This window comes from Cyphomyrmex costatus, unplaced genomic scaffold (genome assembly GCF_001594065.2).
Source record: "Cyphomyrmex costatus isolate MS0001 unplaced genomic scaffold, Ccosl1.0 scaffold490, whole genome shotgun sequence".
In the NCBI taxonomy this organism is placed as follows: Eukaryota; Metazoa; Arthropoda; class Insecta; order Hymenoptera; family Formicidae; genus Cyphomyrmex; species Cyphomyrmex costatus.
In genome coordinates, this window is record NW_017279183.1 from 73,461 (window position 1) to 100,299 (window position 26,839).

Consider the following 26,839-nt stretch of genomic DNA (forward strand, 5'->3'; position numbering starts at 1 on the left):
AGTAGCTGTCTCCTAGATACATTAATTTTTTTTCTCAAAACTTTATTTTTTATTAATAATATTGTATTACAGGAATTTTTTTCTAATTAGTACTCCGTGTTTAATATAATACTAATGAACGAGTTTTTATGAAAACTGCCGATGAATTTAGTGTTAAGCAATAGCATATTAACTCGAACAGAACTGCAGTCACAATAATATCAAAATCATAATTGATTAAAAAGTCACTTTTAACAATCAAATTATTGTTATTTTAATATCACTTTAATGTTATGTTGATTTGTACTTATTAGAATTTATGTCAAATATATTAAAAAAGAACATTTTAGAAATTAAAACGTGCAGCTTCTGACAATCACAAACTAGTTTGGAAATGTTTAAGAATGAAGACTAAAAACTTTTCATGTTTATCTTTTATTTTCTTTAAAAATATGATCATCGTAGGAGATAACGATAACAAAGTATGAACGTTTAAAAAGTAGAATATAATTCAATATTTTACACTCGCATATATTCAAAGATCTTATATTTGAGGCTTCCTTACATTCGTCTTCAGATGATTTGTAGCCAATAAAATAATTCGTAGAGTATCTAAAGATAAATTTAAGGAGGCCTTAGGCTTGACTATGAGTATACAGGCATAAGTGATAATCGTAGAGAATTAGTCAAATTATAAAAAATTAAATTATGAAAGATATCGCGTTAAAGCGAAGCTTTATCGCCGGAGAGCGTCTCGAAGTGATCGTGGAACCGCATCGAAGGACCTCAGCGAGAGTGAAGCGGCTTTCAGAGCCACAGAGATGCAACCGATCTCGTCGAGATTCTTATGAATCCCGTAAATTATTCCGGCCGTGAGGCAATCTCCGCACCCGCTTACGCTGAGTATCTCGCTCGTCTTTTCCGTGCCGTCAACGGCGGGGTACAATCGGGACGCGACCGAGGAGTCGGCGATCAGTTTGCCACGCTTGTCGTAGAAGGGCTTGTTTTGCAAAGCTTTTCGGGTCACCTGCGAAATAGAAAGTTAACGAGTACATGCGAAACATCGTCGTCGATTTATATCTACCTCTACCAATGTAAATGAATTTTAATCTCTGTTTACCGTTTATCGTTCTCTATAATAGGGAGTTTTTACAATACCGTTTATCCCTGATACGGTGAACGCTAAAGTCACGTTATCTATTTCTTCACAATTAATTAAGAAAAGGATAGGACTTTAGCGTTCACCGTATCTAAGATAAACGGTATTGCAAAAACTCCTTAATAAGAACAATTTTCAGTTGAAAATGAATGAATTATTCTGTAATATCAGATTTCTAATCGCGATTAGGTATCTTAATTAGAATTACAAGATTCAAATTAGAATTATATAGATTTAAAAAGTAATTATAAAATTCTCATTTATCTACTACAATTTTCTCTCTCCAATTAATGTGCAATCAGATTCCTTTTTCCAGTGTTCTAAAAATTAGGAAAAAACAAAAGAATAAATAAAACCAAGATTAAGTATGATAAATTCAATTACTACGCTGAATTAATAATCATTAAAGGCTATTTTATATGAAGTATATCGAAAATACAATAGCATAATGTAATCTCAATTACTCGCTACAAACTACGTTGAATTAATAGTCATTAAAAGGGCTACTTTATATGAAGTATTTAGAAAATACAATAGTATAATATATAATCAATTATAATTCGCGAAATTGGACCGATGAGAATAAATTAAATTATATAAGAGATTTCCTATTTTCGGTCAAAGCGAACCTTAATGCTTAAGTATTTTGCGGCGTAAATTTATGTACATCCAATTCTGCAAACCACCGCGCTGAAATCTTTTTCAGTCTTGAAACGCAATCGTGAAAGAATTAAATACGTAATATCACAGCAATTTAATAATATCCTAGCTGAGGTAATATTTTTCGCAGTGAATCATTCGCAGTTTTTAAGATTTTTATTAACATCAAATTATATATTCTTATAATATACTTATATTAGCATTAATATTGTTAAATTGCTTGTCAATTTAATATATAATATTATTACTTGATTCTGTTTATAATTGCGTTTCAAGACTGAAAGATTTCGGCGCGCAGAAATGAATGTGCATATAAATAAAAATTTACACGAAAATATTTAAGCACTAAGATCCGTTTTAACCAAAAATAGGGGGTTTCTCTTAACTAAATAATAAAATCAACTAACAATAAAATAATACGTAAATTCTGTTAAATGACGTAACAATATCATCGTTAGGTATTTAATCGCTCAAAATGTTCACATTTAATTTCTATATTTATGTATGTAATTTTACGAATAGCTGCTTTTGATATGTACTGATCTAGTGTAATGCAAGTGACGGAATTTTTGCTATTAATTTTGGTAGAAACAGATTTTAGACAACGAGTTTGAAACGCAAGTAGGATGCGAACCAACACTCCCTGCGCCCCTAAGGTGGTCACGACAACTGGAATGTGCTCGATCAACTGTTCAGCCGCGTTTCTCGTAGCCACCAAGTCCATACTCTCGGAAACGGGGATGTTGAAGTGTTCGCCTATTATTTTCAGCTCGTTCCGATTAGGCGAGACAAAATGCAGTACGTTTTTCCACTGTGGTCCAACTTGGAATATCCTCGTCGCCTTTCTAATATCCGTGGGCTCGTACCAGACTACCGAGAAAAATTATATATTAAAATCATTATTCGTTTCCCACACATTCATTTAAAAAAAAATTTTTTTTTTTTTTATAAATCTTTGTTCAATTCTCAAGAGAAAAGTTAGTTTGTAGAAGCATGTTTTGCGACAAGAAGGAGACAGACAAAAAAAGAAGAGATTCGAAAGGATAAAAAGATTTAACGAGTTAATTTTCCTTTTAATGGACACAAAAAGTTCACCTGCAAAGCAAGGGAGGGAAAGGTCGTCGAAATTCCAGGGGAAGGGGATATTGCGGAACGCGCAACCGGCGCAAACAACGCGCTCTAGCGCTCGCGCGTCGAGCTAAGCTTCCTCCGAGAGGAAGTTGCATACTTCTACGTTCCAGGTGGAATACGACGTTATACGGCGAACGCGAGGAGTTCACGCTTCTTTTTCCACCATTCTTCGTTACGTATTACAGTTCCGAGTGACGCTCGCGAGTGATGGGGAAGACGAGGACGGGCAAGGCCGCCGTCGCGTGTACGGCGGTAGCGTTCGTTCTGGTGGTGATCGCGTTCACCACACCCAATTGGCTGGAGACCGACGGCAAATTGGATAATCCACAATTCGTCAAGATTGGTAAGATTACACGTGATGATTGACTGCACACACGTCTTATTTGTTATTCTATAAATAACTTCTATTAAAACAATACTATTTAAATATTGAACGCGGAAGTTGTTAAGTTTGGTGTCTCCTATGTCCGTTTCTGTCAATGTAAATTAACTTTATTCTCAGTTCAGCTGACTCTTTATCTTTTACTAATTCTTAGGCCCAGTTTCATAACTCACGGTTAATTTAACCTCTAATCTCTTTCTGATTCTAGAATTAGAAGTTAAACCTCGGTTAAGAGTTAACCATGTAAAACTGGAACAAAAAGAAATGAAGTTATTTGAACTGAGATTAAATTTAAATTACATTGGTAGAAATGGACATTAGCAAACTACTCGACTTAATGCACACTGATGCATATTAGATTCTATATCAAAGTCTGGCTACATGAGATTTTGTCAAAATTTCATAAGATACAATATATAATTTCTCCCTGTGTAATGCAAGTGACTAAATTCACTATTAATTGATAGAAATTAATATTAGATATATATATATACTATCTCGATCAGTCAAAGAACGTATAAAAGTTAACAAAAAGTCAGAATGATTCTATTTTGATTCTTAACATCAATAAACAGTCAAATTTTATAACTAAAAGTCATTATTTTAACTTTTGTGACATCAAAATAAAAAAATTTTGATTTTTTCTTAACTTGGTGTGTTTGTTGAGAACTCATACTATCCTACTCTATAATCTTAATTAAAGTTATAGATTGAAATAATAGAAATTAGAAGAAATAATGTGTATGTATATATAAATATATAAGAAAAAATAATACGTATCTCTTTCTCTCGTAGGACTTTGACAAAATAGCTAGACTCTGTTATAAAGTGCATATTAACTAAAACCGTCGTATACAAAATGATGTAAAGCTGTGGATTCAATGTAAATATAAAATACATTTCATTGTGTTGTTAAGTAAACTATGTATTTTATAATTCAGAATACTTAAATTTTACTTTTATACTCAGATTAAATCAGTGTACAATAGCTTTAACATGCCCACTAATATGTCCAACCAAATTTGTTATCTGTTACAAGATGTTATTTTGAATATAGACACTATAATAGGATTGGTTGTCAGTAAATGATTTTATTTATTCTGTTTCCCATCACAGAATTTTTTTTTAAGCGAAGTGATAGTTTATTTGAAAAACTAAATTGTACTCCTTTCTACTGTGTCCAATTAATAATTCATCTAATAATATGATTATATAAGCATGAGACGTTTAGCTGATAGCGACAAAGCGATTGAGAAACAGTACTGTTTGCAGGTCTCTGGCAGGTGTGTTTCCAAGGATTCCAGGATCCGCGTCACCTCTACGATACCAGATTCTATGGATGTTGGTGGGTGTTTGAGGAGGAGTATTACATCATACACGACATACTTCTGCCCGATTTCTTCGTCGCCACGCAGTTCTTCTTCACGCTGTGCTTCACCTTGTTGCTGATAGGAAGTTTCCTGACTATTTTATATACTTGTTGCTCGCGTCATCATGACAAGTATCAGCTGCTCCTGTGGGCAACCGGTGGCAATTTAACTTTGGCAGGAATATGTGGTGTCATATCGGTGATTATATTCGGCGCCAGGGGCGATGGACGAGATTGGATGCCCAATTGGGAACACAATGATATCAGTTGGTCCTTCGCCTTAGCTGTCGTTGGCAGTTTTGTCCTGATAGCCGCTGGTGTCCTATACTTGATCGAAGGACGTAGACACAAGAAGAAACAGGAGCGAATATTGAACGAGGAACAAAAAACGCATACAACCATTTAGCATATTTTCATATCGTAATCGAATAAATATTCGCGATCTATCAAATGATCGCGTAAGCGCAAATTTTATCCACTGAACATGTATCATGGATAAAAATATTGAAGACTAATAATTTTATATTAATTGTTACGCATCTTTACTCATCGTAACGTAGGGTCTGTCGATATATTATCTATAAGATATATACATATTTTAAATATATAGAGACTAGGAGTCGTTGACTTTCGTTGACAAACATTTAAATTATATAAAACATTTTCTATAAAAAAAATGCACGACTAGATGTCGTTAATACTACATTAAATGTGTAACGCACATATCTGAACTAATCCGTCCATTTATCTGTATTGTTTTTTAAAAAATTTTGTAGGCATTAATTATATATTTGTACATAAGTTCTATATAGATATATATTGATGTTGCGAGAGATTAATCTCCCACTTGTATATCGTATATGAATTAATAAAATAATTTTTCCTAAGCTACCGTGTTTTTACTTCCACCAAAAGAGAACAAGAAAGTTAAAATAATGTCAATTTGACGGTATGTTAATGGATTATTGAATTTGACTTTCTTTCATGATTCGATCAATATGACATTATTTTGACTCTCTTGTTCTCCTCGGGTGGATATTCAGATTTGCATGTCACAATTTTCGAATGTAAATTAAATCAGTTAAATGTACCTCTGCACACAGTGACCCACTTTGTTCTCGCAAATTCATCGTAAATGTTCGAGACGCGGATCTTTCGCGTGCACGCGATAACGCGAAGGAAAGTGTTCGCCGTTTGACCTAATTTAGATTCTATTCTAATCGACCGCGCTGAATCTTCCGCAGTTATGTCAGTTGCGGCCGACATAATGCGTCATCTTGTGGATCGCGCGTCAAGATCTCTTCGAGGTGACACATTCGCGTCTTGCAGAGGAATTCCATTCAGCGATGACTCGCGTCGCGCAACTATGGCATAATTTTCGTGATTCAGTTACAGGATGTTCATACATTATAATCTCTACGAATATAACATACGTCTTTTTTTTCCTTTTTTTAAAGAAAATTTGTTTAAAAAATGGTATAAATGAGTTGTGTGTGAGAAGAGCGGAAGTCACGTAAAAGAAAAGAAAGCGTTCTTCCTCTCGACGAGAAATTATTTACGCCCATTTTAGACGATTTCCAATTCTTGTCAGACATTTCAAGACAAAAAGTGTTGCGTTTTATATTTTTTTTTATTTTAGTGCTTATTTTGCGAATCAAAAATTTTTGTAAGCAAAAAAGAAAAACATAGAAGTTCGTGATGTGATTGCGTTAAAAAAAAAATGTGTTTTCTCATTTTTCAATTACTTTTCATTATTGAAAATATAAAATTATAAACAGAAAATTGTAGATCCTGGATGAGGTATATATTTTTCGCTTTCTGTAATAAAATTACAGATTTTAATAAGGCGCTTATCTCAGCATCAGATAATTATAAGATCTTTCCAAGATGTCTATGAGCATATTATTTTAGTAATAAATTGCTTGCCAATTTAACTTGTGATATTCCTACTCTTGCGTTTTAGACTGAAAATTAAATTCAATGCGCAGTTTACAATTAAGATTACGTATAAATGTATAAATTCACATCGAATTATTTAAACACTAAAGATGATTAATAAATCCACTTTGACTGTTCAGGGCCTTTATTTTCTATTTGTGTAAACAGAACGTTATTCTGAAATCATCGCGACGATTTATCGATTGTCTGAAGCGCACTTTAAGCTTAGAAACGCACTTATTCGCGGTCTGCTTACGTCCTGCAGGATCAAGGTCGGAATGCGATCATGAGAAGAGAAACGATATGCATAAATAAGACGTGACACGCGCTGACACATATTATGCACCTTGATGGCTGCAGGGACGACGAGAGAAGCGGCAGGATCACCGCGAATTTCCAAAAAAATCTCAAAAACCTTATTTTCTTTACCAGGAAACAAATGCTTTTCTCCTTTTCTTCAAATGTACGCCAAACAAATTTCAAATATCAATTTATTATTAATTTCTTTACTGGCTTCATATTATCGTAATATTTATGGAAAATGGTTACGTTTTTTCCTTTTATCTTCAGAACTTTTTTTTTTTTTTCCTTATGTAACTCCGACTTAGTAAGCGTCCAGTCCCACCGATGTAATTAAGATCAACTTTAATCTCGGTTCTAATTTACTTGATCTTTTTCTTAAAATTAGAAAAAGATAAAGAGCGGAGTTGAGAACCAAGATTTTAAAGTTTTAATTTACGTTTGGTGGAAAAATAGACATAAAGCAGGTCAGAGCAGGTCATAAATACTATTATTCAATTTGGATCAAAGATTTAAGCAGATTATCTCGCATTTTCGGGGATAAAGGAAGCACCGTTCTTTTTCTCTCCTAGGATATTTTGTCGGAACCTGAGCCCTCCCAGTGGACGGTCCTGCATAGATTCGTTACGTTTAACGCTCCGCTCGTGGGATACCTACTCGCGCGTGAGGCTGTTTGCGAGGTGAAACGCGGGTTAGGTTAGGTTAGTTTAGAACACGGCCGTCCGCTCCGCCAATAACGCGGGTCGCTTGGGTGTGGTTATTAGTGCCGTGGGACCGTCAGGTAGAATTGTGTTTCATGAGAGTATAGTTTACGCTGCGCGTCCAAGCGGACGTCTCTCTCTCACGCGATCGTCTCGACAACACGCGCGGCGATATGAAGAAGAGGAGTCTGTCCGGCAACATCGGCGTCGGCGTGTTCCTGGTAGGGTTCATCTGTGTGTGCGTCGCCTTCGGCACGCCCTCCTGGTTAGTCAGCGACCCGCGGATCGTCGGAGCGCAGCTCGACCGACTCGGCCTGTGGCGGCACTGCTTCAGGTCGCTGCCCAATCCCCAGGAGTCCGACGCGCCCAGGCGGTTCTTCGTCGGCTGCAGATGGGTCTACGACCCGTTTACCGCGGGTTACTCCGAGATCCGCGGCTTTTTACTGCCCCGTAAGTAGTCGTGTAACAATGTCAGACTGATCCGAAGGGAAACTGTTTTCACGTTTCTACCAATAAATAATTTTAATTCAACTTGTCCTTCAGCTTTTTCTGATTCTTAGAACTAGAAAAAGATGAAGAGTTAATTGAATCGAGATTACAATTTAAAGATTACATTAGCAGAAATGAATCCTTAACATCAACAGTGAATCTTTCTTCTTGAGGAAAGATTTGTTATTGTTAGTAGATTACCTTGGATTATCGTTGAAATGCATTGATAATACAATGACAATATTTGTTGATAATATTATTGGGAGGAGCTTTCCAGTTAGAGAAATATATATCGACACAGAAAGTTTCTGTTCAATGTTCAGTGAGTGACAGAGACAATGATGAGAGAATGACTCCTGACTCGATATGTATCCCTTGCTGAAAAGCTCTTAGTAATAATAGATTAAGAATTTATTTTTACCATTTGTTTAACATGATACTTTTTTATTACAGCTTTCATGATAGCCACGCAAGTGTTCTTCACAATATGCTTTCTACTGGGTCTGGTATCGTTCTTTCTGATATTACTCTTCACTCTGTGCTGCGACCCAGAGCGAAAGAGATACATCGAGCTGATAACTACCATCGGTTACTTGCTGCTGGGCAGCGGTATCAGCGGTGGCATAGCAGTCATCGTGTTTGCCTGCCTTGGTAACGCCGACGGTTGGATGCCTGGACACGCCAACAATTATTTAGGATGGTCTTTCGCTCTAGCCGTCATAGGCAGCGTATTCATGCTGATCGCCAGTGGTTTATTGATTGTAGAGGCAAACGTACAACGAAAAAAACGAGACTATCTAAAGGAATCTCAAATGCGTTTTCAACTCGAATCTCGCGCCTAAAATGACTTTACTTCCCGATTTGTTCGCAAGAATTGCGCACAAACGTCTGTATTAAAAGTCTGTAGTACTATTCCGTCCATAAAGGTGCAACGTTTCATTTTAGAACTTTTCTCTTTCTGTAGAATGTACAAAAAAAAAAACAGATCTGTATTAATTTAAGTTTAGAAAATACGTAAGTTTAATATTTTTGTACGATATTTTATATCTCTCTTTACAAAATATTACATACATTAGATCATAGTATTGTATGATAATATCGTTATTAATGACATGAGACGATACACGCGTCTTAAAACAATTGCAGAAAAATTCATTAAAAAATGGTATAAAAAGGGTTCACGATTTTTTTATTCTAAACGATTGTGCCTTTTTAATATGAAGATTTAAAGCTTGATAAAATCGTGAGCTACAGTGAGGAAATGTCGTCCATTCATGAATTGTGTGCATAGTTACATATAATATTTTTATTTTTTTATCCAAAAGATGCATTTAATTAAGATGCAGCGCCATTCTTTAAAACTCCTCTCATTTTTTGAACATATTATTGTATTACAATTTTAACTTGTTGATTTGTGATCATTTTTATTACTAATATAGTTTTCCACGAACTTTTCTGTGTAGCGTTTTGAGACGCAAATTATGCAATGCTTTTGTAGATTGTACGTACGTAAAATATATATGTATATTATATTAAATTTTATGCACGAGATTATATTTGCACGGTGCAGCTACGCATTTTCCAATACATATCAATGGATGTTTAAGCTGGTTTAACCTAACGAGATTAATGAAATCAAAGCAAATTTTGTAATTCCATCCTTTACCAAATAAACCTTCTAATACAAGATATCTTTATTTTTGCAGCCTATCAATCTCATTTTAAACAAATTCATACATCTAAAATTTGAATAAATTACATCTTTCGTTAGATAAGATTGTAAATTTGAAATATATAACAAAGTAATAAAAAACTAGTTGAAAAACTGAAACAATTTTTTCTCAATGAAGAAATCATTAAGCATTTTTACTAATCTTGTAGTAAGAAGTCATTAGTAAATATTCCAATCAGCATCATTCTTTATATTTATGATGTATATAAAAATAATGTACCGTAAAAAGTGTAAGGACGGAATCAGACTACGCATTGAAGATTGAGATTGAAACTTAACTCAATGCGTAGTTTGATTCCAGTCTAAGAACACACATTCGAAGGACAGCCTACTTTATCAATAAACGGGAAAGTTCCGTCTGTTGGTAAATAATATTAGCGTCTTTCCGTTGGTAGAACTGCTATGTAGTAATGATGCGGGTTCACTGGGTGTGGCGAGGGTGAGGTGCGGTGACGAACGAAGACACAATTGTAAACGAAAGAATTATATACAGGTCAGTTAGTTTTACGTTGGCCTTTCTAAAAGGTCATCATGACGGTGGACAAGCAAGAGTATCACAGAGCGTCCAGTGAGTAATCGATTAGGTCAATCAGCAGAGCGATTACCTGGAATAACCTGTACACCTGTACTAATTGGCCTTCGTTTTTATTGACAGACGCGGTCGTTTTTGGTGGAGGACTCTCGTTCGTGGCGCTCTTTCTCCTAATGATGGCCTTCATAAGGTAAACATCTCCAAGCAACTGTTATAAGTGACAATCTTAAATTGACTTGAAAAATGAAAATATGAAAACAATTTCACTGATCGTCTGCGTAATTTCTAGTCCGTATTGGATAGAATCGTATCAGGAGACGTTCAGCAACTTTAAGCACATGGGACTCTGGGAGTATTGCTTCGAGCAATTTCGCTATCCTCAGTATCAGTTTGACAAACAATTCGACGGCTGCCACCATATATTTTCACAAGAATATTACGTCATAAGAGAGTGGCTGCTGCCAGTATGGCTCATGGTAGTACAGACGTTCGTCACATTGGCCTTAATGCTGTCCATCTTTGCCTTCATTGTAATTGCCTTGATCTGGACACGTTGGCCGTTAAGATTCGTCCTGCATTACGAATGGATTCTGTCGTCCTTCGTATTTGTATGCGATGCAGTTGCTGGTAAGTGTAAGAGCCTTTAAAGTTAAAGATAAAAGATGCCAAAAGTTCCTTAATCCGAATATTTTTTTTTTAAATTTTAGGCTTGTTTCTCTTTCTGGCAGTCTCTATATTCGGCGGACAATGCTGGCGCCGGGATTGGTTATTGTATCCGAATTTTAATCACTTGTCGTGGTCATATGGCCTTGCTGTCATATCATTCATGATCCATACGTTTGCCGCGTTCTTTATGTATTTAGACGCGCGGACAGGTTACAGATTACGCAAAGAGTCTCGTAACTTGGTGATGCAGATGCAGCCGAATCCACAATCTCAACACGGCCCGCCAAGCCGAAGCGGATATGTATAAAGTAATCTCGAGTCGTGTGCTTTTGGCGAAAAATTTAATTTCCGCGTAAAGTTCTTTTATTTTTAACGAACACGCAAAAAATAAGATCTGTTTCTTAAGAAAGACTGTACACTATCTGTGTACGATTTTCATCCGTCCATTTATATTTATTCATAAAAAATGGAAAACAGTAACAGCTTTATATATATAAGCTCTTACCGTTATTTTTAATGAATAGCTCCGTGTGAGAGTAGTCGACCATATAGTTAGCAGGTCCCGACTCTCATCCCGTGTATGTACCTCCGTTTTAAGAGGTTGATTTTGAAAGTTAAAAGTTATAAGCAAAAAGATATAAGGTGATCTGTTTCGAGAATCTATATATTATATTTCATTTGTATTTAATTTAATCGTTAAAAAGGACAAACACATATGTGTTAGATTGTCGCCTTCTCTCGAACTAATTATTATAACTTACATTCGATTTTCTTTAAACTAATTCGCTTAAGCGTGAATAATATCCGTCCGTTGTTATACTCACGCGCACGCATTTTTTTAATCTTTATATATGTATTTTTTATACATTCTATATAGAATACGTATAATATAATAGAATTATATTATTTGACTTACAAGTGTATAGGAAATTAATAAACGAGGAATTATTCTTTTTCGTGAATGAAACGACAGTAAATTATTGTAAGAGCTTTTTTACTCACCTGGAATATTCACTTGCGACGCAACGTCGAGCACGTAGCGCATGGTGTCCAATTCGAGATTTGCATCGAGGACGATGAAGCTTGCTTCTTCGAGATGCGATTGATACTCCTTTATCAACTTTGGGGTTATCGCGGCGAAGGATTCCATTTCGCTAACGCAGAAGTGACATTCTCCATTAACGTCCATTACCACTGTTATCCTGTAACATTAGCAATGTATAATTTGTCAAATATGCATCTGCTGATAATTAATTTATCGACTATCCTATATTAAATTCGGATATCCGAACAATTCGAATCTTCATATCTAAAGAAACGAATTTATTGGAATCTGAATTTATTAATTTGGATTCCTAAGAAGTACAGTAAATTAATGGCTAATTAGACAAGTGGAAAACAATATTCTCATTTCTTTCCTGGTCATCTTAGTTGGTTCTGAAAGTGTCTTTCATAGCCAAAGATATCGTTGCAATCAAAAGAAGCTATCTATTATTTAAGTGCGTCACATTTAAAAATTGAAATAATAATTAGATAATAATTATTTCGGCTAATATGGATATATTGTACTGCCCAGATATCTATAGTCTTGTACATTATTCGGCGGGGCTATCAGACAAGTTCCTCGCCGTCGAATACTCGTCAACGAAGCAAGATTGCGACTCGTACCTCGCGGTGTCCACGTCCGACATACATTTCACTATTTCGCCTCCGGCTCCTAAGCTCTCAAGAATGATCTTCCCATACTCATCGTCGCCAATGATGGACATCAACCGCGTATTCTCCAGACCGAGCTGGAGCAGCGCGTCGGCGATGTTTCGACCAACTCCGCCGCAGCTTCGTCTACTTCGCCCGATGTGCGTTCTCCCGTCATTCTAGAAATGAATTGCTCACTTCAGGATTATTCGGACTCTACATGAATTCTGTTGGACGATCAATAGTTTTCTCATGTGGAGATTGTATATTCCGGAGAGGAAAAGGAGAAAGAGAAATGCAAAGATTAAAACCATAAAAGTCATCTTAAAAGAGAGAACTTTTATGATTTTAATAAAGAAGAGAATGTTTTAAGACGAGAGCGTGTTGTATAGAAAGAGCGAAGCCACACACTTGAAGAAAGTTAGCCGTCGGGACTAAGAGGAGTGCTTACTTTGGGCATATCTGTTTTTCTCTCCAGCTTGTAAAGATTTAATTAAACGCGAAGCATTCGCTCCAGGGTCGCACAGCTGAGAGCGAGTGCTCGGGGGAAGCATACGAAGTCCCATCCCTGTGATACTCAAGTTGGCATATAGCGTTTACCCTTTTCGACCTCTTCTCCCCGTTCCTATATCTTGGTGTACAGTATAGCTCTGATGCCTACGTATCTATACTTTCTTTCTCTCTCTCTATCTCTCCCTCTCTTTCGCACTTCTACAACATCCGGTGGTAACATATGGTTGGACATTTTTATCTCTCCACCTCTTCCTTCCACCTCGGCTCTATTTCTACGTATCAACGCTGTGCTTGGGGAGGCGCGCACCCTCCTACGTGAGTGAGACCTTATCGGTCAGACCTCTATTACCCGTGACGACAGTGCTACGTTTCAGTCTCATGAAACAAGACCAGTCTCGTCTACCCCTTTGTAGCATAAAATAGTGATATTGGAATACGGATTTACGTCTCTCTGTGACGGCTCGGTTAGCGGTTACTGAATCAAAAGCGTAGATCGTAGCGGAGCCCACTTCGCCCACCTCCGATCATCCGCCCTTGCACGCTCCCTTTTCGCGTGTCTTCCCTCTATCTATCAGTTTGCCTTGTGACGGTGGTAGCGGAGTCTCTTCAATCCTCGCGCCAGTCTGGTTGCCTATCTCGGGCGCTGTTCATGGTGGCGAACACCCCCGCGGTCCACGTACCCCTGGACGTCGCGTGTTCTCTATGCCGACAGAGTATAGAGGAAGCGAGAGAAACCGCAAGATAGACAAGGGATAGATAGGTATAAAGAGAGCCGCGCGCGTGTCCGCCTGGAATATCTATCCATATCCCATGCGTCAGGCGCGCGGGGTGAGAAGCATCGGGCGTTGTAGCCGCGGCGTCGCGACGACGACGACGACGACGACGACGACGCTTGGTCGCGCGCACGAGCTCTCGACTCTGCGTGATCAGTGGCAGTGAGAGGCAGCGCGTCGCGTCGCGTCGCGCCGCTCCACGAAGGCGTCGTGCGAGCGACATGCGCTACGGCTGGCGGCGGCCTTGTCAAGTGTCGACTGTGACCAGGAGGACGGGGACGAGGCTGAGGCCGAGGCCGAGGACGAGAACGAGAACGTCAACGGTGACGAGGAGCAGGACAACGAAAACGGGAGTAACGCCGGTAACGAAGAAGCCGAGAACAAAAGCGACGACGTGGAGGTGCTGGTGGTGAGAGAGGTGTCACAGAATACAGAGCGCATAAAGAGGTAAACGCGACCGTTCATTGGCATGAACGACGACGTCGTGGACGACGTTGCCGAGGCGGACTCTCGCGGCGATGCCCGTGAAGGAAGCGCTACGGGCACCACGACGACGACGAAGACGACGACGACCGCGTTCCTCGCGCACATCCCGACCGTCGTATTGTCGGCCCGACCGACGACACCCGGCCGCAGCGATTTCGCAGCGGTTTCGACAAACAAGATCGCGCCTCCGCAATCCGCGCGCACGTAAGCTGCTTTAATCGTGACACCGAGAGATTTGCGTCGTAGAAAGCGCGATCCCCCGAAGTGATCACCAGTGACGAGCCGCTCGCGTGGCGTTTCTCGTCGAACCTCTCGAGGAAGAATTCTCTAAGATTTCTCTACTCCTCGAGTGTTATTTCATTTCCGTGCAAAGTAGTCGCAGACGAAGAGGAGCAATCGGCTCATCGAAAGGCCGGATCGCTTTCCTCGAAAGGAAAGATTTTTTCTCTCCCCCGAGCATCTTCCCTGAAGAAAAGGTCTCTTCCTGAAGGACACAAGAATTACAAGAGAAGGACCGAGACCTTTATTCGAGCAAGAGAAAGCACGCTCCTTGAGATCGCGCGGGTGCCTTTCCTCTGAAGAAGTCCTATACGGAAAGGTATATCTATATAGTGGATTGAATAAGCCGGGTCAACGCGAACGGTGTCATTCTTTTACGAAATATAGCAATTGTGCTCCCCTCCTCGAGCCTTCGTCGAAGAGAACCCGCGTTCGCGCAATCGGTATCGAAAAAGAAATCTTGAGATTTGAAAGCAATTTGAAAAGCATGCTCGAGCACTCGAGGGTGCCACGCGTCACATCTCGACCGAGACGAACGCCAGGCACGATTTGGCTTGCTGATCGTGCGGTCGGTAGAGGAGCCAGTGAAGAAGAGTTCGCGTGACACACGGCGTGTGGCCAGCCGGGGCATTCCCTGTTTTGCATGCGGTGAAAATATAGGACGAAGCGTATAGCGAGTAATGATAAATTCCGTCGGGAAGGTCGGGAGGAAGATTGCATAACACCACGTTCCCTCCCTATACATCCACTGCCACCCTCTTGCTCCTCTTCTCCTGCGCGCGCGCGCGCGCGCGCATTTCCCCCGTCGTCCTTTTTCTCTCTCTCTCTGGCTTTTCGCGCCTCTATTGCTCAGAGAGAGAATGTCTCACCTCGTATCAATATCTAATTAAAGGCCGTCCGATGGTCTTTTTTTATCACGTCTGTCCTCGCTCGGTTAAGACGTGTGCAGTAGCTCCTCGACCCCCTTGTCCCTCGCTCCGGCATCCGGTATTGGGAAAGGATTGCACATTGCACGCGACATCGATCCGCGCACGCTTCTCCTCTCCCTCTCTCTTTCGCTCTCCTTTTCTTTTTTTTTTTTTCCTTTCGCGGGATTATGTAAAGCAGGCAGTACTGGACGCCGGCCAGGACATTGACTGCTCGTCTTCGTGACGTTGGGAATTGTTTCTCTGCTAAGACGAAAAGAGGTAACCGCGCGCTGTCTCTCTCTCTCTCTCTCTCTCTCTCTCGTACACGTTCCTCGTTCCTCGTTGTGTGTCAATGTGGAGCGCGCGCTAACGCGCAGGGTTTAAACGATCGATGGGCCCTTACCGTTCTCTCGCTCTCTTCCGTGTTTTCATTACAATGCGCCACTCGCATATACTCGTGGCGGCCCGACCGCATGCATGCATGCAATGCGAATGCCGATGCACGGGAAACGGGAGCACGCTTTGGCGCATCGCCCTGGTCGGGCCGAGCTGCATGTCCGTGTTCACGACCCTGACAATCTCGGGACGATCCGTGGTGTATGCCCATGTGTACGGAGAATCGTTTACCGAGATTTCGCATGTAGATTTAGCGAAAGTAGCGATTTTTCTCCACTCTAAATTCTTCGAAATGGAATATCTCGCTCTAAAGAGTGAATTCGCTCACTGTTTCAAAAGTGATCATTCTGCCAATCTCGAAGAAAAAGAAAGATCTCACTCTTTAAAGTGAAAATTCTATGTTATTAAAACTCTCGAATTCTTTAAAGTGGAAACTCACTATGAAACGATGAAAATTCTGCTCTACTCTTTAGAGTGAAATTCCACTCCCAAGAATTTTCACAGAGCTTTTCTTTCTTTTTTTTTTTTTTTACATTTTGTTTCCTACTTAACATACTATCCCACTGGTACCTCATCCCCTTTATTCAGCCCTGTTTCCGTGCGATTGTGTATGTGCCTCTTCGCAATTCGTCAGATAGGGTTGTCTCTGCGGTTCTTCCGAAGGCTCGCCGGGCCGGCGACGCTTCGTGCCGATATACTCACTCAGGCGCATATCCTCTCTCTATCCCGCACGATTTATCTCTCTGTCCCTCCTCGGAGAAGCTACATAGAACTAGGCGGCGGAGGATCGATAAATAGAATCGCCTATCGCACGCTACAACTGTCAGAAAGAAATACAATCCGCCGAGGTGCACGCTAGCCTCCTCCCGCTCTGTTGGCTTCAACTTGGAAACGCACGCACGTTGAATTCCGTTGAATTCCCACGCCCTCCATCCGCGCGTCCCCGTTTAGATTGAGTCATCCGTGGATAAAGAGAGAGAGAGAATTTCAAATTGCGCGGCACGATGAACAAGCGGAAGAAGATTCAAGATCAAAGGTCAAATCGAAAAGTTTCGAGTTCTAAAAATTTTCAAAATGTTCGACTAAACAGGAAATGTGTATCCGTTAGAAATATATGTCTCTAATATATGTTTTTCACGTATTACATATTTCTTTGTCTGCACAGGAGAATCGTTTATCGTTCCGGTTGCTGGAACACCAAAGACCGCTATTGCGGTGAACGACGGCAGGTGCGCGTGACACGAGGGGGACAACCATGAACGTTACCACGAACGACCTTCCGGTGCGGCGATGCAACACGACGACTCGGTGGCTCGCGTGACTCGCGCCGATCACGAGTAAAGAGGATCGGTCTCCACTTCCGCCACCGACACCCCCTCGCGTAAGTACCGCGACGGCGGCGACCACCACCAACGGTGCAACGCGCTGGCCCGTCTCTCCTATTCAGCCCCCCGCGTCCGCGGGACACAATCCTTACGACGAGGACACGCACACCAGGGTGGCACGATAGTATGACGGTGATGCTGCTGCAACGTTCAGTCACCCCGCAGTCGACGCACAGCCAAAAGACAGCGACGAAGGACTGTAGCGCGAAGCCGCCCTTTCTCTTTCTGCTGGACGACCGTGAGGAGCATCGGCACTCGACCGATACCAACACCACGACTACCACAAATAACAATAACAACAACAATAATAATAACAACAACAACAACAATAACGTCAACAATAACAACGTCTTCAAAAGGGGCGACCAGAGGAGCAACAGCCGCGATCACGTCGCCGACGAGGCGCCGTCGTCGGTGACGTCCCAACGACTCGCCGACGGTGGTGAGGACGTCGCGATGCGATATTACCGCCTCTGGATCTACGCCTGTAACCTGGTGCTGTTCGGTAGCGCGATCGGCTTCGCCGCCGCGGTGTCGCAGACTCTCCTGTTCACCGGCGACCCACGTCGTCACGTGGTGCCGGGTGTACCTCGCGTCTACGACCCCACCGCGCTCTACGGCTATCTGGCACTGACGGCGCAGTTGGGCCTGGTGCAATTACTCGGTTGCATCGCTGCCAGGCGGCTCAGCGCCCGATTGCTTCACATCTACTGGATATTACTGCTGATACTGCTGTTCGGCGACGCCGTGGTCGGCGTCGCTTGGATCTTCCGCTTCGAGAAAATGCGCGCCGACCTCAGACCCACGCTCAAGCTACGTTTGCAGGTGCGCTATAGATTCGATTGGCTCGCAGTAGGACTTCAGTATCCCGATTCTCTGTAACTTCAATACGGTATCGACGTCCTACTGTTGTTGCCGACGTTGGCTTTTTTACTATGTGTAATGTCTGTGCAAGAACAATATAACGGTATCGATACTGTCATTAAGAGCATAGAGAGTCGGAGTACTAACCCGTTTGTTGGCCATTACGTCATAAGCGGAAAAAGACTTCTAAGCTTTTTCCCTCGCCCTGTGTGTATCGAAATAGATTAATTTCTTGCACGTTAACGATCGTATTCCATAGATCCAGGAAATGTGTCAAAAAAGTTTCTTCGGTTCGTCGACTAGGGAGTAGCTATTTATAAATTGACTCGTATTGTCATTTACTACAAGTAAGGGGTTTTCACCCTTATAGTGATGACGTAGAAATCGATTTGTGCCGAGTTATAACGGGAATAAGAATTCATACAACTTTTTGCTTCTTTGACCAAGATCAACTCTAGGATTCTGTAACTTTTAATAACAGTCCTCGGCGGTATCGTTATATTATCGTTGTGTAACTTTTTTTCTCGTGTATAATGTCTGCACTACGATAATGAAATACGCTGAAAGTTAAAGAATTCCAATGTCGAAGCCTCAGATTTCCACATTTCCGATAGATTACATAACACTAGAACTACGGGTCTAAATCAATCTAATCTCGGTTCAAGATAAATCTGGATCTTCACGAGAAAGAGTTGTCATCATAAAAGTAAAACTACTTGTAATCAATTATGATTATTTATGATGAATCTATAAAGTTCCACGTACAAATCTAAATTAACACTGGAAAAGAAAGAACTATCAGATGGATCGAACGGTACAGCTGCGGTTCTAATGTTAACATAACACACCGTACTACGCCTCGAGGTGACGATCTTTTGCCCGCAGGTGGACTACGACAAGGAGATGCGATTCAGCGAACATTGGGACCGACTTCAGCGGGAGTTCATGTGCTGCGGGGTGACCGGACCCAAGGATTTCAATCATCGCGTCAACTTGCCACTGACCTGCTGCGAGCCTAGCGTTAACGTCAGCGAGCCTTGTCAGAATCCGTATATGCGCGGCTGCGAGGAAACGCTCGTACGCTGGCTCAGGAAGACGGCGGATCTACTGTTCGTCCTGGGCTTCTGCGTCATCGCCTTTGCCAAGCTTTGCTTTCTCGGCATCCTACGCTACGAGATACGGGAGATGATACAAAAAATACGAATGCTGAGGGAGCCGCCGCCGCCGGCCACGCCGTTCGCGCAACCGCCCTTTTCCCAAGTGCTGCCGGAAACAGCCAACAACGGCAGCATAGTGAGACGCACAACGTTACCTAACACTGTTATGCCTTCCGGTATGTTTCAGTTTGAAGTAATTCCCGTTTGTGAAAACAATGTCGATGACCTGAATCAATTAACGCCGTAACACTACTCAGATTTTAGTTCCTAATCATTAGTATTGTTAGAAAGGAGTATTTCTGATTATAACATAAATCAATAATTTGAATAATAAAGAACTACTTCAACATGATGTATGTATTAATCAACCAGTTTATTTGAGTATCAACGGTAGTATTTATTATAAAATAGAGAAGCTTAATAACCATCTGAATCGAGACACCTAATAAGAAAGGACAGTTTTGTTTAAGTATCTATTTTAGATACAGATCTGAAAATAAATTTATTGGATTGTCAAAATAATCTCAAGCAGAAATTCCATAAAAAGTAAGTTTTAATGTTCTAACGACTATAGTTTAAGCGTCCTACATAATTATTTTGATGGTCCGACAAAATTATTTTCAGATCTGTAGATAAATTTTTAAATATTTCAACAAAATCGTTTTTTCCCTGAAAAGAATTCAATTTTTTAAAGGAAAAAAAAAGGAACTATCCATTATCGTCTGATCGATTTTCAGGCAACGCGTCGGTGTTGCTGCAGTCGGACGAATGCAACACCGGCCGGCATCCTTTGTTGGCGAACAATCTGCAGGACGGTGGTGCTGACAGCGATACAAATAGCCACTGCGCACTGATACTCGAGGAGACGACACCTACCTCGACGAACAACCATAATTGCGCGGCCGGCGGCGGCCGTGAGAAGAGCAACGGTAACAACAACTACGAGATGCGTGAGTTCAACCGCAGGCTGTTGCTGTCGAATGGTACCAGCCCAGGCACAGGCGTGACCGTAACGAGCGGTCAGAACAGGCGCACCTGACTATGGAGATGGTGGCGAAGCACCCAGAACCGTTTCCTGTACAGGAGCAATCGGCGGCGCGCCGACATACCGCTATACAAGTAAAAGTACGACAAACCGTTTGTCATAACTTCATAAGTTTTTCAGTTTCTTTTTTAAGAAAAAAAAAAACATACATCTAGCGAGCTACTGGCTGGCGCGAGTCCAACGGTACGATCTGATTATATGTAAGGAAAACGTCGCCGCCGCCGCCGTCAGCGTCGATGTCGTCGTATCGACGAAATCGGTGAAAGTGAGGGAGGTTGACAATTGCTGCGTAGCTCGTCTCCTATAGTCATCCCTACTTCTCGAGGTCTTATCGCCGATAGTGCGCACTTAAGACGTCACAGAGGAAAAACTGCGGCGACGGATGACGTTTACAGCGACATGAGAGACCAAGCATTCACGAATCGATATCACGGTGGGACTTTACAATTATTAATGAAAGAACCAAATCAAAACATATATAATAGTGCGAGAGAGAGAGAGAGAGAGAGAGAAAGAGAGAGAGATAGAGAGAGAGAGAGAGAGCTATCTCCGTTTTGTAAGGCAAAATTCGCGAAGGGGCGTTTAAATTCGCGAAGATCGCGACGCGAGGGTGAAACCCCCATAATCATCTTACGCGATCTGGGGGGGGGGGGGGTGAAAAGAGAGAGAGAGAGAGAGAGAACAATTCGAATACAGAAATGACGTTGCCCTATGATTCCTTAAAACGAGCGGCAAGCAACTCACCCCGCGTGAAAGACAGTTCGAAGAAACCATTCTATTTACGGCCCGTATACTCTCATAGTGTCGTATGCTAATTTCGTCATCGTCGACGTCGAGTTATAGAGGGTAGGTACACGCTAATTTTAAATGGCCGTTAGAAACCACTTTCTTTAGTCTCCCGACTTTTACAGAATTAATCCGCCGCTATTCCATGCGAACTTTCACCGTGTTTGTGTGTGCGCGCGCCTCTAGCCGCGGTGACTACATCGTCGGGTTGTTCATTAACTGCCCCGGGCTCTCCTCGCAAGTATACATCTACATGCCTTACTGTCCTCGCATAATCGGTGTGCATAAACTACTTTTGCAGATATTATTTTTAGCCGTAAAACTTTCCTGCGTTACCCATATCCGAATAAAGCCGTCATCGATCGTTCGCCATCATCAGTGTACCCGGGATATCGTCCGTCATGCCGTTTCTCATTCGAAGATAATGTTCAATTCACGCCAGTAGTATGTCACAGTCGAATGTAACTATCGTCGCCTATAAATGACACACGAAGCTCTTGTTCCCGTTGGATCTCCGCGTTAGATTGTCTCTCTGGACCGACAATTCTGTTGAGTTAATTAAAGACTGCGAGCTAGTAATCAGATATACTTCGGATCGCGTTTCTGTTTGGCAAAACATTATCTTGACGGTACAGAGAGATCTATTCCTTTCTTTCTACGTTATATATCGCAAAGATATCTCTCTCAATGATCTTGTAGATATTCATTTTATCTTTCAAATCTACATCATGGATATCATTATTAAAACAACAGAAGCAGCAAATTTAGTTGACCGACGTTAATCGACGTTTTCTATTCAAAGAAAAACTATGATTCAAGACTTGTTAACAACTTCCGACTTTTGTTCGATTTGAAGAAACTATATCTTTATGACTTCATACGTTAGACTCTCTTAATAATGCAAACAACTTGTATTTGTCCAGACAAGCGAACTGTGCTTCACAGAAGCATTGCCCTCTAATCAGCTATCGTATCTCGCGATTACATTCATGAAGTTCCGTAACGATTGTTAGAGATAATTACGATAATTATACGGGAGAATATTGTGAGATACTACTGCCAAATTGATGATCCTCCCACTCTTCTCTGACAAGATGAATGTATGTTTAGACAAACTATTCTTGAACGACGAGAGTTCGCTTAGTTTCTTCGTTAATAACGTTAATATAATATAACAAAGAATGAAAGTACGAGGAGATGAAGAGGAAAGAGAGATTTCCAATGTAGGCGACGATTAAATAATTCTTAATTGCTTTTACATATATATCTAAAAGATACGCGTCACGCAAGTAGCTTGTACCGATACGTTCCTTGTAATTACACCATCATTATTGAACTAAGATAAGCATAGACCGGAGATATTTCATTTAGTATTTCAAACTGTTTTCTCTTTTTCTTTTCACACACCTCATACGCCTCTCCGGTGTCTCAATAATCGAGATCAGTCTTGTAAGCGACAAAGACGTAGCGTAACACTCGAAATAATTGGCTTCCTAGCTAGGATTAAAGGAATCTTAGGGTTATACATTTAATGGGAATGCAATGATAACGGATACAAATACTATAGTAGGCTGTATATACCGGCATAGATAATAAGTGTCGATCGTCTGCTTAAGGAGAAACCGAAATATTATCTATTAATTGTTCAAACGTCCCCGCCGATGTTACAAAAAAAAAAAAAATGGGGCGTTTTATGTTGATCCTATCTGTCGCAATTAAATTTACGTGTTTCGAAATCAGGCGTTTTACATGTCCAAGTATAATTACGCTAGTCTGGAAAACAGGGTAATTATTAATCTCAAACAGTTGCCCGATCATCTTTGGGCCACTATTAGCGAAGTAGAATATTTGTGCGTGTCGCCAAGTAAGAATAATTGACCCCTTTCGTTTTCTCCAGATAAGAAAAAATTCTTTTGCCAACCACGTGCAAGTTCAATCATTCTTTCTTAATCAGACCATCGAATTATTGTTGAATGTAATAATAATGTGAAAGCTTACACCTCGCAGACACACAGCCTCTGCCACTAAATGTATATAAAAATGTTATATACAGAGAAGATAGAAAGAGATTAATCGTTTTTTAATTAATTAGTTAAAAGAAAATATATTCGGAAAGAAAGAAAAAAAAAACAATACGAAACTTATATCAACTCCGGATGGGATACTTGAATTCACTTCGGTTGTTGTATCAATGTACCATCTATTATAGAAAAAACAGAGCGAAAGATAATAGGCGTTTATATTTTATTCGGTCGACATTTCCTGATGTTATAACGTACAACCACACTGCAAGAAAGACTTCAAAGTTCAAACGAGCATAGCGATTTATAATGGAGATTGGTATTTAAATGTAATATATACAAATTGAAGTGGAAGACGCGCGGGGAGCTTTGAATAGTGCCTGCTTAAAATTCAATTTATTATATATCTCAAACAATTAGGTATGGTTGAACAATTAGTCGTTTGCGACATTGCACGTTGGATTTGAATCCGACAGATCGATCAACAGGAAGTAGATTACAAAAATGTGACCCATTTTATTAAGATAAAAGATAAGTAGATAAGAGTTTATATCCTGTGTTATCTTTTCTAATAGTAAACAATGTCGCTGAACAGATCTATCTAAATGAATATTCTATCTCATTGAATGTTACTGAAAATACCTGACGATAACCAAGATACGTTCGCACAAATGATGTAAAGACCGATTTCCTATTAAACCGCGCGACTCCTTGATCAATCGATCCGTTTCCACCAGGTGTACGATGTCGCAAACGAGATATTTCATAGAGTGATCGTAGCGCGATACCGAAAGAAAAGTATACACACTTAAAAGCTTTGACTACCTTAATATTGTATAAAGACGACACACACGCGATGATGAAAAAAAAAAAAGAGTGTATCTAAAGACTGTTAGTAAAGAAGAGCGAACACGAAATAATTAACACGTAGTTACAAGCTGCAATCGAGCTCAATAGCGCGTTTACGTTGACGAACCTCTCATAATATCGTATCGACAAGCTTGCGTCTGTATTTAATTTACGTTACGGGGATACGCCGCCGGTTTCAATACGGCTGCATATTTCATAGGTTTGCTATTCTATAAAGCGTTTGTTAACATACATCATACTCTTCCCCTATTCTACGCGAGATTTCCCATTATTTGATATTATTAAGTGTACATAAAGATAAAAAAAAAAGTGGTAATTGTATATAAATACTGTTACTGTTCTACAAACTATATTATGTAATATGAATATATAAGAAAAAATTGGTTATTTAGTATAACTTTGATTGTGAGATTTTTGACTTACTTTTATTTGGGGATCCTTCACTTGCAGGACAGTATCCAAGACTGACGCACCAATAACCACCTGAATAAAACATTAGTTTTAAGTATATTTCAATTAGAGATAGTGGAATATGAGATTACTTAATGCTGTGTCAGCCTTGAAAATGTTATGCTAAAGTGTATTGATAAGATAGCTCCTCACGTTACGTTTCTCAACATATTGTAAGTTTATTTTTAAGAACAGTTTTACTTTCTTTTTGAACTTACCGGTTTTTGTTTCGATATTATTGATGAAACAGAAGTAGATCTTATATCGGCTGTCTGAGATTTTTCACAGAGATTCAAGGCGATTTCAGCTGCGACCTTAGCATTATTTTCTATGAGAGCTATATCTGTAAAATTACCGTAAGCCCAAATATTTGAAACATAACAATTACATTTTATCGTATTTTATATCGCAATTAATTTCTATTCACTCACTCGCTTCAAGTGACTGACCACGCGTAATCTCGTTGAGCTCACTTAGAAGGAATGGTGTAACTTGCTTGCCCGTTATGTGCATAGCATTAGCTTTCTTTAAAGCCTCAGATATAGCAGCGTCCACGACACTAGGCTGCAATGCATATTTTTCAGGAATAGGAACTGCAAATAATATCCCTGTGTTAATATCCAGTACTCTCTGTGCTTCTATAATACCGGCTGCTTCCTTGGCATTGGAGATTCTGCATGGTGCTTTTATTTTGTCTGTAGTTTCGGAACAGTAAAAGGCTGGAAATTCTGACGTTTCACCTATTTTTATAACCGGTACTCCCTGAGTTTCCTGCGAGCATAAAATCCATATTTTTATGTCAACTTCTGGAAACAAAATGGACATTAATAAGTTGTATGAATCTTAAAAATGATTGTTTATTCATATCTATCAAATCTTCAAGTATATCTACCAAATACTCCAAGGTCTTGCCAATGTCCAAGATAGATTTGACACCAGAGCAAACAACTGCCACCGGCGTGCGTCCAAATTCAATTAGATCTGCACTGATGTCAAGAGTTAGCTCAGCTCCCCTGTGAACACCGCCGATACCACCTGTTGCCATTATTGGAATACCAGCTGCATGTGCAATTAACATCGTGCCACTGACTGTTGTACCACCGTTCAATCCTTGCGACAGAATGAAAGAAATGTCCCTTCGTGAACATTTCATGGTCTTTGCAGGATCAACTTTAGACAAGGTCTCCAGTTGTTCATTGTTCAAACCTACATGTATCTTGCCATTTATGATTCCTATCGTTGCAGGTACAACATCCTAAAATAAGCAAAAATTGTCTACTATTGTTTACAACATTATTGCTCAATTGTGATAGATCAGCTTTTAAAGTTACATTCAACAACTCACAATATATTTAATATTATCGTACAAAACTTTTTTCATTTTTCATAATAATTCGGGCAACCCTCGTTTTATCAATAATCAAACAGACCTCTCAATATGGTAGTTTCTAAATTTTAGTTATATTTTATATTATACTGAGTACTTTTCAGCAAGAGACACAGATAAGATCATATACAGTGTAACACAATAATTATTACGTTATTATATGCCAGTATTAAACAAGGAAGAAATTGATTAATGTCTCTTGCTGGAAAGCACCAACTGTTTATCCACCGTGGAAAAAAGAACGTTATCAGATGTCATATACAAACTTGCTTTCTGATCGCGTCTTCGACTTTCAACGCGGTATCCAAGTTATCTGGATACGGCATGCCATGTGTGATGATCGTTGACTCTAGTGCCACGATGGGTAGACCACGTTTCCGAGCTGCCACGACGTCCGGCCCGTAAACGAGCGAGTCCCGGCCGGCGATCGATCTCCGATGGATCGGCGGCACGTCGGATCTTCTCCATAATTTTGTTAGGAGCTCGCTCAAACGGGATCGATGCATATCGAGATGAACGAACGGACGATGTACAGAATACATTAGACGCGAACTTCTCTTAACTTCTAGATAAGACAGACGGATGTGAGTAATCGCGATAACCACACACGTTATTTGAAACTTTGTTTGAAATAAATTAAGATAAATATCGATTAAACTACGAGTGTCTCGATACGTATAGCGAACGAAGGATGCTTTATTTTCACAGTTTTATATAATGTCGATGGCATTACCTCATTTTTCTTCCATTTTTATCTTTGTATAAGAAGATCGATAAAGATCCTTA

At 40.1% G+C, this 26,839-nt stretch overlaps 5 protein-coding genes across 6 annotated transcripts; 4 read left to right on the forward strand and 1 right to left on the reverse strand.

Annotated features, from left to right (window-relative positions):
- Positions 1-449: 449 nt before the first annotated feature.
- Positions 450-26,559, reverse strand: LOC108778159 (pseudouridine-metabolizing bifunctional protein C1861.05). The gene is made up of 9 exons (XM_018545261.1): positions 26,320-26,559; positions 25,559-25,921; positions 25,098-25,437; positions 24,885-25,009; positions 24,640-24,699; positions 12,707-12,912; positions 12,041-12,240; positions 2,433-2,668; positions 450-1,006 (listed from the first exon to the last, which is right to left on the reverse strand). The coding sequence occupies exons 1-9, from the start codon at positions 26,557-26,559 to the stop codon at positions 716-718; spliced, it is 2,061 nt and encodes a 686-aa protein (XP_018400763.1). The 3' UTR covers positions 450-715.
- Positions 2,600-5,368, forward strand: kune (claudin). 2 transcript variants are annotated; one of them, XM_018545265.1, is made up of 2 exons: positions 2,600-3,272; positions 4,572-5,368. In XM_018545265.1, the coding sequence occupies exons 1-2, from the start codon at positions 3,137-3,139 to the stop codon at positions 5,084-5,086; spliced, it is 651 nt and encodes a 216-aa protein (XP_018400767.1). In that variant the 5' UTR covers positions 2,600-3,136; the 3' UTR covers positions 5,087-5,368. The 2 variants fall into 2 exon arrangements, with proteins under 2 accessions (XP_018400767.1, XP_018400768.1); XM_018545266.1 differs by having other exon boundaries at positions 4,584-5,363.
- sinu (claudin family member sinuous) lies at positions 7,447-9,088 on the forward strand. Its single transcript, XM_018545264.1, has 2 exons — positions 7,447-8,069; positions 8,562-9,088. Exons 1-2 carry the CDS (start codon positions 7,793-7,795, stop codon positions 8,948-8,950), a joined length of 666 nt encoding a protein of 221 aa, XP_018400766.1. The 5' UTR covers positions 7,447-7,792; the 3' UTR covers positions 8,951-9,088.
- On the forward strand, positions 10,279-11,976 carry pck (Claudin superfamily protein pickel). Its single transcript, XM_018545263.1, has 4 exons — positions 10,279-10,408; positions 10,496-10,562; positions 10,662-10,999; positions 11,080-11,976. Exons 1-4 carry the CDS (start codon positions 10,372-10,374, stop codon positions 11,343-11,345), a joined length of 708 nt encoding a protein of 235 aa, XP_018400765.1. The 5' UTR covers positions 10,279-10,371; the 3' UTR covers positions 11,346-11,976.
- On the forward strand, positions 17,202-21,990 carry LOC108778160 (uncharacterized). The gene is made up of 3 exons (XM_018545262.1): positions 17,202-18,298; positions 19,223-19,670; positions 20,232-21,990. The coding sequence occupies exons 1-3, from the start codon at positions 17,600-17,602 to the stop codon at positions 20,531-20,533; spliced, it is 1,449 nt and encodes a 482-aa protein (XP_018400764.1). The 5' UTR covers positions 17,202-17,599; the 3' UTR covers positions 20,534-21,990.
- Positions 26,560-26,839: the final 280 nt, after the last annotated feature.